The 18,845-nt window shown below is 34.7% G+C and overlaps 1 protein-coding gene across 2 annotated transcripts in view; it reads right to left on the bottom strand.

Annotated features, from left to right (window-relative positions):
• PTEN (phosphatase and tensin homolog) overlaps positions 1-18,845 on the bottom strand; it is a 101,526-nt gene that overhangs the window by 65,659 nt on the left and 17,022 nt on the right. For both annotated transcript variants that reach the window (XM_006073001.4, NM_001290977.1), the window contains exon 2: positions 6,478-6,562. In XM_006073001.4, the coding sequence (XP_006073063.1) occupies positions 6,478-6,562 (85 nt within the window). The remainder of the gene's footprint in view (positions 1-6,477; positions 6,563-18,845) is intronic.

The raw sequence follows: 18,845 nt of genomic DNA, 5'->3' as shown, positions 1-18,845 counted from the left end.
TTGAGAGATCATTATATGATTAAGAGAAAAATATCTGAATAGTTTCTTCTGGAAGAAAATGTATAAAACACGAAAAGGGAAGATGGACTTTTGAATCTGCAATATGGCTGCTTATACACGGGTGAAAAAGTTGATCTTTCCAATAAAAGAGGAGGAAGTACTGTATTTCCTAATGACAGACAAGAGGAAAATATTGTTACATACAACTTTTTCATTTCAAAATTTCCAAAATTGTGCTCCATGGAACACTGTTGAGAGAAATCTTATTTACTATACTACAAAAGAAAAGAAAGAGATAAAGGGGAAAGGAAGGAGGAGAAGAGAAAGGGAAAGAAATGAAAAAAAAAAAAGGAAAGGAACATATTAGAATTTCATTCCTAGGAGAATTACAATGCATAATAGCACATTAAAGGTTCTTCGGTAAGAAAGCCAGTTCACCTCTATTAAACTTACACTTCTATGATTTATTACATACAGAACAATTCTCAAACTATGTCTGCTAAACCTATGAAGCATCAGTTTGTTAAAGATTGCCTAGATTTATACAGATAACATATAAATTATTAACAGATAACTTCAATATTAACCTGAGAAATAAGATTAATATACATATCAAAGAACAATAAATCACCTGAATAAAACATTGCTTCATATTACCAGCTGGCTAGAGCAAGAATTTTAGAGGCAAGAAAGAAAGGAGAGAGAAGGCAGTATTACGATGAAGAAAAAACGATCTGCGAAGAGCTAGTTTTTCCATTTCCATTCTATGAAATGACCCTGTCTTGCCCTGTCAATTCTAACTGCTTATTAAGAAAACACCTGCAGTAAAGATAGTAAAAAAAATTTCAACTTAGTTCACTTTTCCTCCGCTCTTATTCTTTACATTAATTCCTGATCCCAGGAGGTAACCTCAAAAGGAGAAGTTAAATATTTGAATACCTCAAGTATAAAATCTTACATTGCTGTAATGAATTATATCCATAAACAGTTAACACTTTAAGCATGAAGGTATCTGGAATATGAGTTTTACTCAAAGCAATGATGTACAGCAACAACAAAGTCTGAATTCTGCACAATATTTCTTGTTTGGGGGGGAAAAATCATAGGAAACACATGGGATTAAAGAGGAAAAGGTAATTTTAAATACTCTTAAGATATCCCAGTTTCTAAATCCCAAAGTTTACTGTTAACAGAAAAGATATAAGAAAATAAAGACATGTTTTCACTGAGGTGTTACCATCTTTGCACTAAAAAAAAAAAATCACTACCGATTAGTACTAGTGTCTCCAACATCATGAGAAATGCTGGACTGGATGAAGCACAAGCTGGAGTCAAGATTGCCAGGAGAAATATCAATAACCTCAGATACGCAGATGACACCACCCTTATGGCAGAAAGCAAAGAAAAACTAAAGAGCCTCTTGATGAAAATGAAAGAGGAGTGTGAAAAAGTTGGCTTAAAACTCAACTTTCAGAAAACTAAGATCATGGCATCTGGTCCCATCACTTCATGGCAAACAGATGGGAAAACAATGGAAACAGTGAAATACTATTTTGGGGGGGTTCCAAAATCACTGCAGATGGTGACTGCAGCCATGAAATTAAAAGATGCTTGCTTCTTGGAAGAAAAGTTATGACCAACCTAGACAGCATATTAAAAAGTAGAGACATTACTTTGCCAACAAAGTTCCACCCAGTCAAAGCTGTGGTTTTTCCAGTAGTCATGTATGGATGTGAGAGTTGGACTATAAAGCAAGCTGAGCACCAAAGAATTGATGCTTTTGAACTGTGGTGTTGGAGAAGACTCTTAAGAGTCCCTCGGACTGCAAGAAGATCTAACCAGCCCATCCTAAAGGAGATCCGTCCTGGGTGTTCATTGGAAGGACTGATGTTGAAGCTGAAACTCCAATACTTTGGGCACCTGATATGAAGAGCTGACTCCTTGGAAAAGACCCTGATGCTGGGAAAGATTGAGGGCAGGAGAAGGGGACGACAGAGGACGAGATGGTTGGATGGTATCAGCAACTCAATGGACATGGGCTTGAGTGAACTCCGGGAGTTGGTGATGGACAGGGAGGCCTGGCATGCTGCAGTTCATGGGGTCACAAAGAGTCGGACATGACTGAGCGATTGAACTGAACTCCAATATCGTGCAAGCCATTCAAGGAAATCAATTATCTAGGTACTAGAGAAGGTCATTTTCATGGAGAGGTTAATCGTAACACACAAACTATTTAAGAATTATTCATTTTCATTTTAGCTCATAGGAAAAGATACATCTTCCTTCATGATCACTGTTCACCCTTTCTCATAAACTAAGGGGGGAGGGGTACACTGATAACAGCAAAGCATTACTGGCCATTTATCCACTGAACAAAAAAAAAAAAAGGAAAAAAAAGAAAAAAAAAACAAACAAGTACAGCATAGTTATTATCTTCAGTTGATGATTCTTCATGTTCATGTGCTATAACCATTATTCACTAGGGTGACAAGACCAGTTGGTGACAAGATCAGTTGGGTAAAGTAACCACTGGCTAACCTTTTTCTAAGAGTGACATCTGAAAAATTCTAAAGCTAGATAAAATAAACTAGATACATTAAAGGAGACAGAATAAACCTCAACCGCTGTTCCTGATTACAAGCCAAATGTATATGAATCTTAATTCAGAGGCATAAAGGCAAAGGTTTCTGAAGTCAGAAGATGACAGATCAAAATACTTCCCAGCACAGTATTTTCTTGATGGAGTTATTATAACTTAACATTGTATAGGAGGCAGTGACTAAAACCATCCCAAATGAAAAGAAATGCAAGAAGGTTGTCTGAGAAGGTTTTACAAATAGCTAAGGAAAGAGGAGAAGTGTAAAGCAAGGTACAAAGGGAAAGTTATATCCAACTGAACAGAGTTTCACAGAATAGCAAAGAAAGATAAGGAGGGTTTCTTAAATGAACACTGCAAAGAAGTAGAGAAAAACAATAGAATAGGAAAGACTAGAGATTTCTTCAAGAAAATGGAGAGATCAAGGAAACATTTCAAACAAAGATGAGTACAATAAAGGACAGAAATGGCAAGGACAACAGAAGCAGAAGAGATTAAGAAGAGGTGGAAAGAATACACAGAACTATACCAAAAATGTCTTACTGATCTGGATAACCATGATGGTATGGACACTCACCCAGAGTCAGATATCCTGGAATGTGAAGTTAAGTGGGCCTAGGAAGCATTACTACACACAAATTCCAGCAGAACTATTTCAAATCCTAAAAGATGATGCTGTTAAAGTGCTGCACTAAATATGACAGCAAATGTGGAAAACTCAGCATGGCCACAGGACTGGAAAAGAACAGTTTTCATTCCAATTCCAATCAAAGGCAATGCCAAAGAATGTTCAAACCATCATAAAATTTTGCTCATTTCACATGCTAGTGAGGTTATGCTCAAAATCATTCAAGCTAGGCTTCAGTGGTATGTGAGCCAAGAAGTTCCAGATGTATAAGCTGGGTTTAGAAAAGGCAGAGGAACCCGAGATCAAATTGCCAACATTCGCTGGATCATAGAAAAAGCAAGAGAATTCCAGAAAAACATATACTTCTGATTCACTGACTACATTAAAGCCTTTGTTTGGATCACAACAAACTGCAGAAAGTTCTTAAAGAGATGGGAATACCAAAACACCTTACCTGTCTCCTGACAGGTTTACCTGTTGTAAAGAAGGTAAACCTGTTGTCAAGAAACAACCATTAGAACGTTATATGGAACAACAGGCTGGTTCAAAATTGGGAAAGGAGTATGACAAGGTTGTATATTGTTAATTTAACTTATATGCAGAGTATATCATGCAAAACGCTGGACTGGATCGATCACAAACTAAAATCAAGCTTGCAGGGAGAAATATTAACAACCTCAGATATGCAGATGGTACCACCCTAATGGCTGAAAACAAAGAGGAACTAAAGAGACTCTTGATGAGAGTGAAAGAGCTGGCTGAAAACTCAACATTCAAAAAACTAAAAGATTATTTGAAGATTTATAACTTCTCTATTAAATTTTTGTTTTAGAAATAATAAAGAAACGAGGGGGAAAAAAAAAAAACTAAGATCATTGCATCTAGTCCCATCACTTCATGGCAAATAGAAAGGGAAAATGTGGAAGCAGTGACAGATTGTACTGTCTTGGGCTCCAAAATCACTATGGACGGTGACTGCAGCCATGAAATTAAAAGATGCTTAGAGCTCTTTGGAAGGAAAGCATGAGAAACCTAACAGTATATTCAAAAGCAAAGACACCATTTTGCTGAGAAAGGTCTGTGTAGTCAAAGCTGTGGTTTTTCCAGTAGTCATGTATGGATGTGAGAGTTGGACCATAAAGAAGGTTGAGTGCCAAAGAACTGATGCTTTTGAACTGTGGTGCTGGAGAAGACTCTTGAGACTCCCTTGGACTTCAAGGAGATCAAACCAGTCAATCCTAAAGGAAATCAACCCTGAATATTCACTGGAAGTACTGATGCTGAAGCTGAAGCTCCAGTACTTGGCTACCTGACGTGAAGAGTTGGCTCACTGGGAAAGACCCTGTTACTGGGAAAGACTGAAGGCAGGAGGAGAAGTGGGCAGAGGATGAGATATGGTTAAGTAGTATCACTGACTCAAAGGACATGAATTTGAACAAACTCTGCGAGATGGTGAAGGACAGGGAAGCCTGGTATGCTGCAGTCCATGGGTCAAACATGTCGTAGTGACAAAACAATACGACACCACCATCAAAGATCTGATGATCATATGTAAATCATATATACAGAACCAGAAACTGGACTTATCAGTAACCGGAAAGATGATCAATCAGCCTCAGTATTAATCCGCATCAGAAGAAACAAATTCACATTCAGAAGAGAACAATGTAGAAATTAGCACATCAAATTAATTCACCAAAAGGATATTCTTACAGTGACTGGAAAATGTATCCTCTACTCAAGAGTATTCATACTCTTTTTATGTATGAGTATCAATCTGACTTGTTTGAATTAGTAGTTGGTTGAATGCAGAATTACAGTAATGTTAAGTAGATCGACTTTAGAGATGTTTCTTCTAGGCCACAAAGAGGCCTGATAAACACTCCTTCACCGTAGCAGCAAACATGTTTCATGGCAGCACTGCTCGTTTCCAAGATTCTCCATCTCTCGAGTCAAAATTTACTTCTTTTAATCTTTTTTCTATCATTCACTGTATTTCTGTAGATTGGTATTAACACTGACTAAGCCGTATCAAGCTGTTGCTCCCATTCTTCCATTGTGTCCTGCCCAACTACTAGAAGGCAAACTCATTTCTTAATCGCAAGCTCTTAAATCATTCCTCTGACAGCTCATGTACCAACCGCAAAGTAGTCTGGGAGTTTTTCTGTCAATACTGAAGTTTAATTCTGAGCACAATATAAGCACTACAAAAACCCAACTGGGTACAACTCAATACTGCAAAAATGTAAACAGACTTTGGTTCAAAGCAAATTGCTAAAAATTAACCACTGAAAAAAACAACTATGGTTGGTTCATATAAGAGTATATAGATAGTTTTAAATATTAAGACAACTATTTAAAAAGAATCCTATATCTGCATAATGCTTTACAAAGTGCTTTCCTGCCCATTATAACATTTAGTTCTCATAACCACCACATATTTAAACTGGAAGTCTCCAAAAAGAATACTTCTGAAAGAGAATACAAGGAATGATAGAAAATTTAAACTTTTAAAAGCCAATTACACTTTCTACTGACATTTTACAATTTATTTATACACAAATTTTGTGTTCTGAAATTAGAAAACATGTTGACTATTTACAAAGCAGACACAAATTCCTTCTCTCATAAAATATACTATGTAAGCTTAGGTCATAAATGTATTTAAGGTTATTTAAATGAGCCTTGAGAACTATTATTAAGATATGAATGATAATTCCTCTTAAAAATGATGCAAAATTGAAAAGCAGACACCTAGGCTTTGGTGTCTAACAAATTCCTTTCCAGATCCCCTGTGCTAAATACTTCTCCAGGTCCTTTGTGCATTTATGCCCCATTATAAACTGTTCTATGTAAAATTACATCATTTATGTATACCTTAGCATAAATAAATTTATGAATAAATCCACTCAAGGATTTTAAGGCTAATACCCAATTGTGAAATAAAAGACAAAAACCATAGTGCAATGGAACCCAGATATTAAACTGGTGAGGGGCATTTTATGGAGTCCATGAAATCATAACACATATACCTGATTATGTAAAAGGTCAGTTCTTATCTAATGAGTTTTATCCCACTGACGCCCAGTAGGTACATGGAGCAAAATAAACAAAGCAGTTATAGATCATCAACATAATAAAAATAAACAACATCAAAAAGTACATCTTTTTCTGTGGTTTAAAAATTTTCCTAAATGAAAATACAACATGAATATACATCAATATTTGAAACAGAAAATTAAAAAGTTCTTACCTTACTACATCATCTATATTGTTCCTGTATACACCTTCAAGTCTTTCTGCAGGAAACCCCATAGCAATAATGTTTGGATAAATATCTGAGTGCTTAAGTTAAGGAAATATGCAACAATGCAAACCACATGTACACATTTTAAAACATTAGCTTACTGAAATATACAATGCAAACTACATGTAAATGTTTTAAAACATTAGCTGATTATAAAAAGCTTTCCCCACTACAAACCATGTTAATAATAAGGCTGTCAAATGTATTTATTTATAAGCCATCATGTGTAATTAAGAAATACAGGTAAATACACTGATCCCAAAAAATATCAATGGCAACCCATCCAGTATTCTGGCCTGGAAAATCCCATGGATGGAGGAGGCTGGTGGGCTACGGTCCATGGGGTCCCAAAGAGTCTGACATGACTGAACAACTAACACACAAACAATCATACGACAGTGATTATTAAATCCTACCCAGTATGTTCAGAATGCATCTAAGGTAAAAGGTAACTTGCATATTTACATACTAAAATATTCAGACAAAATCCAAAAATCAAAATAAAAACGAAATAAGAAACAGCTGCATAATTTCTCCTTTTTCAGAGAAAAGTAGAAACAGTTAAGAGTTAGAAAATTGATTTAAGACCAGGTTATTGCTCTAATCAGATGCATACATTGGACAACTCACCCTTTTTAGACTTCAATTTCCTATTCTACATGGTGAGTAGGTTGAGAAAACCACAATGATCTATCTTAACCCTTGGTATTTATGATGATAATACTGAACTGAGGTAGAAACTTAATCTCATATCCAAACAAGGTAATCAAAACTTAGCGTGCCCATTCTATTAACTTATATACAACAGGTGCATAAAACAAACTTCCATACTCAAGAAAAATTTATATAAAACTATAAAGCAGCACAGATTATCCACATATCTGTGGATTTTGTCCATCAGACTGGCTCTCATTCTTGAGCTCCATCAATTCTCTCTAATCTCATGATTTTCTGACACAGATGTTTCAAACCAGCCAATCTTAACTGCTCTAAACCACTCAAGACTATCTCCAAAGCTCTATGCTCACCTATTGGACCCATTTTATCTTCCAAATATAATACAAAATTCATCAAATCCAGTGCCTTTTTAGAGATCTTTTTAATTTCTGCTGCATTAACATTAGTGAGCTTATTTCAGTATTATTTTCAATCCAAAATAACTACTTAAATTACTAAAACCTTTCATTTTGACATTGTAATTTAAGAAAAGATTACCTATTGACTATATGTTCTATATAATTATTAGTACTTCTTGGACAGATCTACAAAATATTTTAAGGAAAAAAATGTGCATAACAGACTATATAGTATGCTACCTTTGTATAAAAGAAATACTTTATAAACTAATTTTTTACATGTATATTTGCCTGAATTGGAATGCTCCAACACACATACAGATAACTGAGAGACTAATAAAAATGGTTGCTTCATAGAGAAGAGGAGGGGAGGAGGCAAGCACACACTGAAACAAATCTGATTAAATATCAAATTGGTAACCAGGAGAAAGGATTTATTTCAAGGGTTATCTAGACACTGTAATTTTACTGTACTTCTGGGCAGGAAGTTTTCTAAGAAAAAAGAGCTACAAAGAAATTTTAAACTTTTCCAGTAATTTCTAATGACATCAGTATTAAAATCTTCAAACTTTTTCTTTACATTATAGGAAAAATCAATGAAGTTATGTTAATGACTTGAAGGTTTGTGATTACTGTAAGAGAAAAGAGATAACATTATAAAATCAAGAAATCAAGTAATAACTGAAAATATTCACATGAACTCATCCTTGCAGACATTTATATTGTTTAGGTCTTTCCAAAGAAACAGCCTAAAAGTATGTCACCTGAGCAGTAGTAAACACTTCCAGAACCCTGATTTCATCCTTAATATCATACTATACTGCTGCTGCTGCTGCTGCTAAGTCGCTTCAGTCGTGTCCGACTCTGTGCTACCCCATCGACGGCAGCCCACCAGGCTCCCCTGTCCCTGGGATTCTCCAGGCAAGAACACTGGAGTGGGTTGCCATTTCCTTCTCCAGTGCATAAAAGTGAAAAGTGAAAGCGAAGTCGCTAAGTCGTGTCTGACTCCTAGCGACCCGATGGACTGCAGCCTACCAGGCTCCTCCGTCCATGGGATTTGCCAGGCAAGAGTACTGGAGTGGGTTGCCAAAGGTATCAACTCCTTGAAAAAACAGTTGATGTCAGATCTGGGGCAGGGAAGATACAGGTAATGTCTTTCTGTGACAGAAAGCAAGGAAAGCGTACATACATTAGTGGCCTATATCAAACACAGGAGCTAGCATGAAACATGGCTAAATTTGTGACAAACTGAGCATCAGAGAAAAAATGTAAATGGTAGTAAATCAAAGAATCCTGAATAAAATGGAAATAAATCCCCGAGTCTATAAAGATACTCAATACAGAAAAAGTTACAACAAAAAATTATTTTCACTTTTAAGCTTTGATAAGCATCTACTGGAATAGTTATTTTCTTTACTCTGAAATTGGTAAAGGGGAAGATAAAGGATTTATCCTACTTTTCCTGTAGGAACTCTATTTCAGGGCAACTCAATAGCTCCATTTCATAAAGCAAACACAACAGAAAACACCAGTTAATAAAAATAAAAATTTTAGAAAAATCAATTAGAATCAGAAAAATCAAACTTTGAAAGCCCTAATAAAATTACTGACTTAGGCAAGGATCAACAAATGGTACTAAATCAATAGGTGAGTGGATAATAAGGAACTGAACTTTCTAACAGAGCCAAAGTAATACCATACAATACATCTTCTAATGTAAGAAAACACCACATAATATATCTTCTAATGTAAGAAGACAAACATAATTGATTAATGCACAGAAAAGACTGTCATCACCCAATTTCAGTGGCCAATCTCAGCATTACCAAGCAAGTTAAGTAGAGATCACATAACTTTTGATGTGATACAAAACGAAGGACACAGCATCATCTATGAGAGCCAAATTATCTTCAATCTGAGAATCCATGAAGCACTTACATATAAATTTTAACTTACAGATATGAGCTAGAACAAGCTAAATGACATTATGTGTATAAACTGGACAATTCAAAACGTCTGTAGGTCATGACCCAGTATCTTTCAAATTATCTTTTAAAAAAAAATCAAGTATCATTTCAAAGCTGAAGAAGGGAGAAATGGGTAGCTGTCCTTGATTTAGAGAGACTTAGGGTTCTAAAAGTCAAATTCACTGGTATAATCCTGTTCCGGTTACTGCTTCAGACCAACCAGCCATTAAGGATATTTTTGAACCAACTAGAGAAATTTTAAATATGATCTAAGTATTGGCTAGATGAAAATTTACAGAAATGGAAAAGTAGACATTACTGACTGGGGAAAAAAAAAAAGGGTTTCAAAAGAGAAGGTACAATGGGATACTATTTTAATAAAAGAAAACATATACACATACCAGTATAATTAAAATATGTAGACAGAAAGGTTACAAACTAAAGTACTAAAAGTAATAATATCTAGGTAGTAGGAATATATATTTTTTCTCATTTTTGCTTGTTTTAATATGATCACCTATACTGTTTCTATAACAGGTTTAAAAAATTGTTTTATAATTATCTCCAAATCTATTTCCTAAGTTATTTGTCTTAACAAAATATTGTCTTGCCCTGTATGACTTACAATCAGCTTTGTATGTAATTTTTTAAAAAGCTGAATTTCTTTAAAAAAAAAAATAATAAAAGTATATAGGCCAGGAATAATTTTTGTCACTTTAAGAATACATAAATTCACCCTCAACCTCAAAAGGTTCCATTAGGATCATCATTTTTAACATCACAAATATTAGCCATCATCTATTATTCTCACATAAGAAAGCAGCCCCACCTAAAAAATGTAATTCCTAATTACCAAAATGCTTTAGGTATCCACTCACCAAAAAAAAAAAAAAGAAGAGACAAGAGACTCAAATCAAGCCTGAAGCACTACAATTCCTGAATATGAATAATCTTTACTTTTTAACTGTCTTATAGAATACAAACATAAGAAAATGGAAACTAACAGGAAAAAAAAAATGAGGCAGCAGTAGGGAACCCCAAGCAGTGGCAACTAACACAAATCTGGAATTTCTAACTAAATAATTATAAACACATTTTACCAAAAAATATCAACTGAAATTATGCCAAGGTTTTCTGAGCAATGCAACAGAAATTTTTCATGTAAAAAAATTTTATTACTACTAACAAACTTATCTGACTTAACCATTAATTTCAGTGGGAATGCTAGTAAGCTTCCAGCCTTACAGGAAAGCATATAAGTGAGGGAAGGGATAAGTTAGGGATTTGGGGTTTATACATACACACTACTATATACAAAATCAACAAGGACCTACTGTACAGCACAGGGAATCATATTCATCTTGAATATCCTATAATGGAAAAGAACCTGAAAAAGAATATACACACACACACACACATAATTGAATTACTCTGCTGTACTCCTGAAACACTGTAAACCAACTGCACATCAATAAATTTTTTAAAAAGCACAGAAATATAAAGCCCCTTGAAATGCAGTCATTTTAACAAAGAATAAATTTAGATTTATCCTTGTACTATGAATATCAACAAATAAAGTAAATAAGGTTGCAAAGGGCTTGGTTAACTTAAGAAAAATACTTGTCAGTAACTACACATGAATGGGGATACTCATCGGCTCCCTCCTTTACTCAATTATCCAAACACACACTGAACATTCGCATACTGAACATTGTGCACAGGACACTGAGAACATAAGTCTAAGTAAGCAAAGACTACCACACTCTAGGAGTTCCTATTCTATCAAGGAAGACAGACACATAAACCCACAACTACGCCAAAGGCCCCACTACATATACAGATCAAGATGTTTTAAGAGCAAGAGAAAGAAGGATTAATTCCGCAGAGGTAGAAATAAAGTAGGTAATATGTTAGAAATCACAAAGTAGATAGGTAATATGTTAGAAATCCTTAAGAAATAAGTCATACATCAGAAAAAAGAAGAAACAAAAGCAATTACAACATTCTAAACAGAGGGTAGAACAAATACATGGAAATACTGAGTTGGTCAAAAAGTTCATTCAGGTTTTTCCATACCATCCATGGAAAAACTCAAAAGAACTTTTTGGCCAACTCAACACATAAAATATTCAGAAGAAGCGAGCAGTCCAGTACAGCTCACACACAAAGCTTTATGCAGAAGGTGGCAGGACTGACGAAGATTAGATCTAGGTTTAAGGATGCTGTGACAGAAGTTCAAGTCAATCAGACAGATAAGGAGTCAAAGGTCAGGATCAACACGGGAGTTTCTAGCACAGCAACAACCTGTGGTTCTGCAATGTCTTACTGAGCAACAATCCAATTCTTCCTTTAAACAGAATTGAGCAATCTAGCCTTCTTAAAGTTTCATTTTCCTCAGACTTATACCTTCCTTATTCATACAGTTTGAAATTCTACCCAATACTCTGGCATCCATCATAAATTAGAAAAGCAGAGACCATGTCCCAGACAGTATGCCAAATACATTCTCATTTAATCCTAACAATCCTTTGAAGTAACATTACCACTTCACAGATGATGAAAGGTAAAGTTACTCAGTCGTGTCTCACTCGTTGCAAGCCCAAGGACTATACAGTCCATGGAATTCTCCAGGCCAGAACTTTCCCTTCTCCAGGGGATCTTCCCAACCCAGGAATCAAACCCCGATCTACCACATTGCAGGATTCTTTACCAGCTGAGCCACAAGGAAAGTCCAAAGATGATGAAACTGTGGATCAAAAAGAATGGTCCCAAAGCCATCAGTAGTTAAGTTACAATTCAAACCCTCTATGTATGTAACTTCAAATGGAAGTAATTTACTAATCAAACATTAAAAAACTTCTAAAAGACAACAGAAAAACCTACTGGTATTTCCAAAACTGATGTCAGCAACTAATGAGTACTCAATTTTGAGGCAAACATTTCTCAAGCCAAGAACTGTATAAAATAAAATGTTTCTTACATACAACATTTTTGCTTCCCATTAAAATTTTTATGACATACTTTTTTTAGATAATTTCAACCAAACAGGAATACCCAAGGGAGGAAATATTAGAATAGACTTAACTGGATATTACTTTGAATAACACTTACTGGATATTATTTTGAATAATAAGTAGAAGGGGCTAATAAAAGTACCCATCATATAGGGCTGTTTTAAGGATTAAATGATTTAACATATGAACAATGCCTAGAACATAATGATGTTGGTCTATCAATTGAACAAATGGTATAATACTAGATCTTAAGAGCCCACTGTAACTGTTCAGTCATTTTTCAATGACACTGACTTGCTGAATAACCTTCTAAAGAACATCAAAGCCTAACAGAAACTTTAACTCTTTAAAATCTTTAGTATACTGCTTTTTTATTTAACTTAAGAACATATGCAAAATGTAACTCCAAAAAAGGAAGGGGGTGGAGAAAGCCTTTATTCCCCACATCAGTGGAGACAGGTAAGAAATGCATACATGGTCCTCTCTTGCCCAGGATGAACGCCACCATAGCTACAGGCGATCTGATATACACTGGTATATCAGTGCATATATCAGTATATATACAGTCCCACTCCCCGTCCCTCAAACAAACATGCTAAATTTGTTTTGTTTCGCTTTAATAGAGGTATAACTTAATACAATTAAATACACAGATCATAAGTGGCTGGTTTATGAGTTCTGATAATTATACACAGTATATCATATTTGAGTCAAGTGCTCCCACAATCCTTCTCACATCACAGAATACTGTCCTAAAGAGAAAAACTTAATAATAATTAAGTTTTAAAATACAATAATTTTAAAAATACGTCCACAGAAGTTGATTCAACCCATAACTGACCTATTATTCTTACAATGTGGCTATGATAAAAGCTAAACAATTTTTTATTGGCTGTTCTAAGCATCCAAGCATAACTGAAAAAACTATGTTCCAGGTTACCTCCAATTAACAAAACGTCTTTCAAAAAAAAAAACTTGTGGGGGCTTCCCTGGTGGCTCAGTGGTAAAGAATCCACTTGCCGATGCAGGAGACACAGGTTCGATCCCCGGTCCGGGAAGATCCCACATGCTGTAGAGCAACTAAGCCCGTGTGCCGCCACTACTGAGCCTGCGCGCCCTGGAGACCGTGCTCCACAATGAGAGAAGCCACCGCCACGAGAGGCTCCCACGGCAATGGAGACCCAGCACTGCCGAAAATAAATAAGAAATAAATGAGAAATTATAAAAAGCTTAAAAAAAATGTGGGTTGAGATCTCATGAGCCTACCTTACCTCAGAAGTTTGAGCCTAAATTAATGGGGTTCATATGATAAATTTACCTTGAATTTTCAAACAGAGGCTAACAACCAAATATAGCTCCCTAAGATACTTTGTTTTACTACTTTCCATTCTATTGCATATTTTATTAAAATGGTAAGGGAGGGAAAAACAGGCCCCCTGAGCCTTATTTTACAACAATGTGTTCCTGACACAAAAGCTGAATCTTATTTGAAGCATAATTACTAACAGTAGAGCAGTTCTGAAAAGTTTCTCTGTAGTACTCCATATAGTATATATATAGATATGCTTATCCCTTTACAACTTACAAACTGAAATGCAGTCTTAAATTACAAATCACTAACTACTTATTTTTCCTGCTATATTTCTAGGAAAATTATTTCCATAAGTCACATAAAAGTTATTTTTAGAATTCTAGTTAACTGAAAGGTGTGCAATATGAAGCTAGAATATGGAACATGGACAGGTCAAATAAAAGTGACATACAGATTTAGCGAGTATCAAAAAGTATCCAGAGCAAATCTGAAGTTGTCCAGATCACAAAAGGAACATTGAGCTAAACTGGCAGCAGGAGTAAAGGAATCAAGTCAGACTGACAAGAGAAGACAACAATCAAAAACAAATTAGCAAATACCAGAACTTCACCATTTAATTTCATTTTCTAGGAATATCTGGAGCTTTTCTAGACTATCTGGGAGTCTTTCAACTCACAGGCACTTAAAGCTCAGGTGAGAAGAAAAATTCAGCCACTGATTCATTAGTTATTACATCAGCTTTACATTCCTTTCAACAAATTTTAACAGGTTTAAATTTAACAAATACTTTCCAAATACGTCACAGTTATATCCACATTATCAACTTTTATAATCAATTATGCTTTAAATACCAGCCATGCTCATAGACTTCTATGACTTTCTCATTTAATAAAAGATTTTATATTTCTTACTAGATTTTTTTTTCCTTAAAAAGTGTGTTAAATGTTTGGATCTCGTTTCTAAACTGATGATTCACATTGAGAGGAAAGCAGAAATAGAAGGTGCTTGAATTTCCCAGTTGATAAAGTGTTATTTATTACAAGAACATCTGCCCTAATACATGTCATATAATCATCCCTCTACAAACCAAATTAATGCAGCCTAAAATTTCATTTTCTAAAGTGAAAAGGGCACATAGGTACAAAAGCATGAACTACAGAAATAATGAGAAAGAATTGCTCAAAAAGATGGGAATTTTAAGAATAAAGGAGATATGAACAGGAACACTGGAAATATTTTCTAGGTGAAAGGCCCTGTTCTAAGCACTTAATGTATATACTGTTTTTTAATATAGAATACCAGAATTCTATCCTTAGCTTTGCAACTTAAAAGCCTAGACTTCAATTAAGTTACTGAATCTCTGAACCTCAAATACTTTTGTTTTTCTATAAAATAAGACTTGCTGCAATTTCTTCACTGGTTGTTTCAAATACCAAATGAGATATGCAGAATTATCTCTAAATTATAAAACTGCAAAGGGGTCTACAGTTGTAAATAAGGGGCTGTAACTATTTGAAGTTGCATAAGTTAGAAACATCCTGTTTTTTTTAGTTTAAATGTCTCATTACAAGGCAACTCAATACAGTGTCTTCATAAACAAATTATAAAAGGAATTTCAATATAGTCACTTAAATTCACTTTAGCATAAATTTTAAGTTTCATTGAACACTTTTAAATTTTCTGCTAGTACTACCAAACCAGAAAGCCAAATAACTGAGGAACTACTCAAGTTTTCTATTTCTCCAAGCAATTTAAACCTCTCAACTTTCTTTGATGTTTTTATACTATACCAACTCTTCTTGACAGAAAAGTCTACATAAATTTATATCTCACTTTGTAAATGAAAAACGTCACATTCTTCAAAGGTAATATTAAGAACTGCTAGTAATTCTTCCACTTAGAAGCAACCCTATAAATTGGTTCACTTGGCAAGAAATTCGCAAGCTGTAACACAGAGCTGTGAAGCCGCTGTGCCTTTTCACTCTGGCAATCCTGCTCTAACACTACACTCTAAAAACACAAACCAAAGGGGAAGGTAAACTATGCAAAGATACGTACAGTAGTGCTGTTCAGCAAATCACAATATTTAGCCTGATGAAATATTATAGCTTTTAAAATAAGTACCCAATGACATAAAAAACGTTTATAAAAGAGATCACAGAACAGTATGGAAACACTGATTCATAAGATCTAATTATGTTCATATGTACATTAACAGGGAAAGACAAATTCCAGTTGATATAAAACAGAAGTAACTTTTTTCTATTAAACCATTCAAATTTAAGAATAATTCTGAACATATTTCAAGCCAGATACATTAAGATTCCACTGAGCTTTTAAAAAAAAATCTTTTTAAAGGAATAATCAAGGCACTGTGAACTTTTAACTATTTAAATTTAAGCAAATTAGAACCACAGAAAAATATGTTATCAAGTCACTGATGTGTGTATGCTTAGTCGCTCAGTCGTGTCCAAGTCTTTGCAACCCCATGAACTAATAACACAGAAAAATATCTTATCAAGTCACTGATAGTATGAGCAATACTCTTAAAATCCAAAGCATAATTTATTAGTGCATTGAGCTGAGGTGTTTAGCGTATTAGTACCCTCAACTAACTGAATCAGTTTTTCTCCAGAGTAGTTGTTAATTATGAAATAATATATCTAAGAACTGTTCAAGCCTGCATCTGTGAACCTCTAAAAATTTAAGTTGCTCAACTAACTGGTTTTAACGAGTACACTGAACAATTACCTTCTTCCTAGGTCTCTGGATGAATACGATAAGACTGATTTCCTGTTTCAGAACTCTGCTGCTGTTAAAATACACACACACACACACACGCACGCACGCACGCACGCACGCACACATACCCCTCCCTTCAGCGCTGCTCCTACTAAAAAACATCTAAGATTGACTAATGACAAATAACGTTCAAAAAGATTATCAGTTCAACAACATGCATTAGACACTTTCTTGAACTAATCCAAATACTAATTTTCTACCACAAAATCTTAATAAAACATATTAAAGACTATAAAAATTGAAATTACTTCAATCCATTATTTCACTAAAGAACATAAGAGGGTGTCTTTTATGCTCTAATATTCATACTCAATGTTAAGATTTATGCATTACTTCTGTAATATCATTCTATGATAAAAGTCATTCTTTTATCATTTAATAGAAGTAACTACCGAAAACATTAGTTTTGGCTACTTTATAGCTATGCAAAAAGATAAAAGGTCATTAACTTTTACAGAAAACAAGACATCCAAAGAGTTAAGGTACAGAAGATGGCAAGGGATTTGTCAGTAGTACGACAACAAAAGCCTAGTAACATTCAGTGCCAATTCACTCAATATTAGCAAATTGCATTCTGGAAGAAAAAAAGATTCCAAGAGTTGTAACTGAATTGACCTTTCAGATATAATCATGAACAAATTTTCTAACATTCAAAACTACCACACAAGCTAAGAAAAAAAAAGTCCTAATACAAATGTGTCTTCAACAAGTGCATTTTCCTTCTCCTATTAATTCAGCCAAAACTGCAAAATTTTTAAATTAACTTCTAACAATCCAATCTACCTTTTAAAGAAAGTCATTAATTTGATCCATATTAAAGGAAAAAAAGCTCCAAACAAGTATGTACTTACTGCTTCATTTTATATTTGGCTTTAATATTATAAAATCTAATCTCTTTATTTCATAGCTTAAGTCAGAAAATCATTTAGAAAGTACTTACTTTTTCCCTCAACCAGCAAAAATAGTGTTGCCTCAGTGCAGTATTTTAATCTGGGTAAGAACAATATGAACTAGAAATTCAGGTAGATTTTAAAATATGAAGGCAAATATATTGGCATTCATTCCTCTACTGCTAAGAATCATGTTACTGATCTTATGATAAGTGCCTTGTTCTAATACTATATGATTCATATTCCCACTGATGGTATTTTAACCATACCAATTTAAAATTGATTGAATAAGTGTATTATCCAAAAGATCTTAAATTACATATTTGCTAAAATACTAAAAAAAATTCATCTTAAGATTTAATAAGATACAGTTTTAGAATATACTAACAGCTATAAGCGGGTGCAATGGCACCCCACTCCAGTACTCTTGCCTGGAGAATCCCATGGATGGAGGAGCCTGGTAGGCTGCAGTCCATGGGCTAGCTAAGAGTTGGACATGACTGAGCAACTTCACTTTGACTTTTCACTTTCACGCACTGGAGAAGGAAATGGCAACCCACTCCAGTATTCTTGCCTGGAGAATCCCAGGGACAGGGGAGCCTGGTGGGCTGCCGTCTACAGGGTCGCACACAGTCGGACACGACTGACGCGACTTAGCAGCAGCAGCAACAGCTATAAGAATGAGTCTACATAGCTGGTTTTGAACTGTTATCACTCTTAACTCTAGACGACGTGTTCCATTTTAGTATGAACCCAATTATTGGAACTAGGGGAAGAGACACAATTACTGACCATGATTAGTTATGGAATCTTCATATCCAAAGGAGAACACAGTAAAAAATCTTGGAAAATAATTAAGCTGAAACATTAAAAAAAAAACTTAGTAACTTTTGCATCCAGTAAATAAACTTTTAAAAACACAACATTTAACATAGAGAAAGACAAATATACCAACAGTTAGATGGAAAGGAGAGAAGTGAAGAGGGGGATAAGCTCTTATCAATACCTCACACCCTTTAAATACTATAAAGTAAACAGCACAGGTGAAGACTTGTAAACCTCGAGTATTTAGACAGAAACTCTCACCTACATATGCACCACACTCCATGTAAGAGCTATAATTTAGGTATGTACTATCTATCCAGCACCCCCCCCCCCAAAAAGGGCATCATTCTTTTCATGGGCTACAATTCAAGAATGAACAAACTCTATAAACTGATACTAGTAAAACAATTTAATCAGACATTAATTTT

The sequence above is a fragment of the Bubalus bubalis genome, chromosome 23 (assembly GCF_019923935.1).
Source record: "Bubalus bubalis isolate 160015118507 breed Murrah chromosome 23, NDDB_SH_1, whole genome shotgun sequence".
Classification (NCBI taxonomy): Eukaryota; Metazoa; Chordata; class Mammalia; order Artiodactyla; family Bovidae; genus Bubalus; species Bubalus bubalis.
The sequence above is the reverse complement of the archived record's forward strand: the minus strand, read 5'-3'. Positions and strand labels throughout refer to the sequence as shown.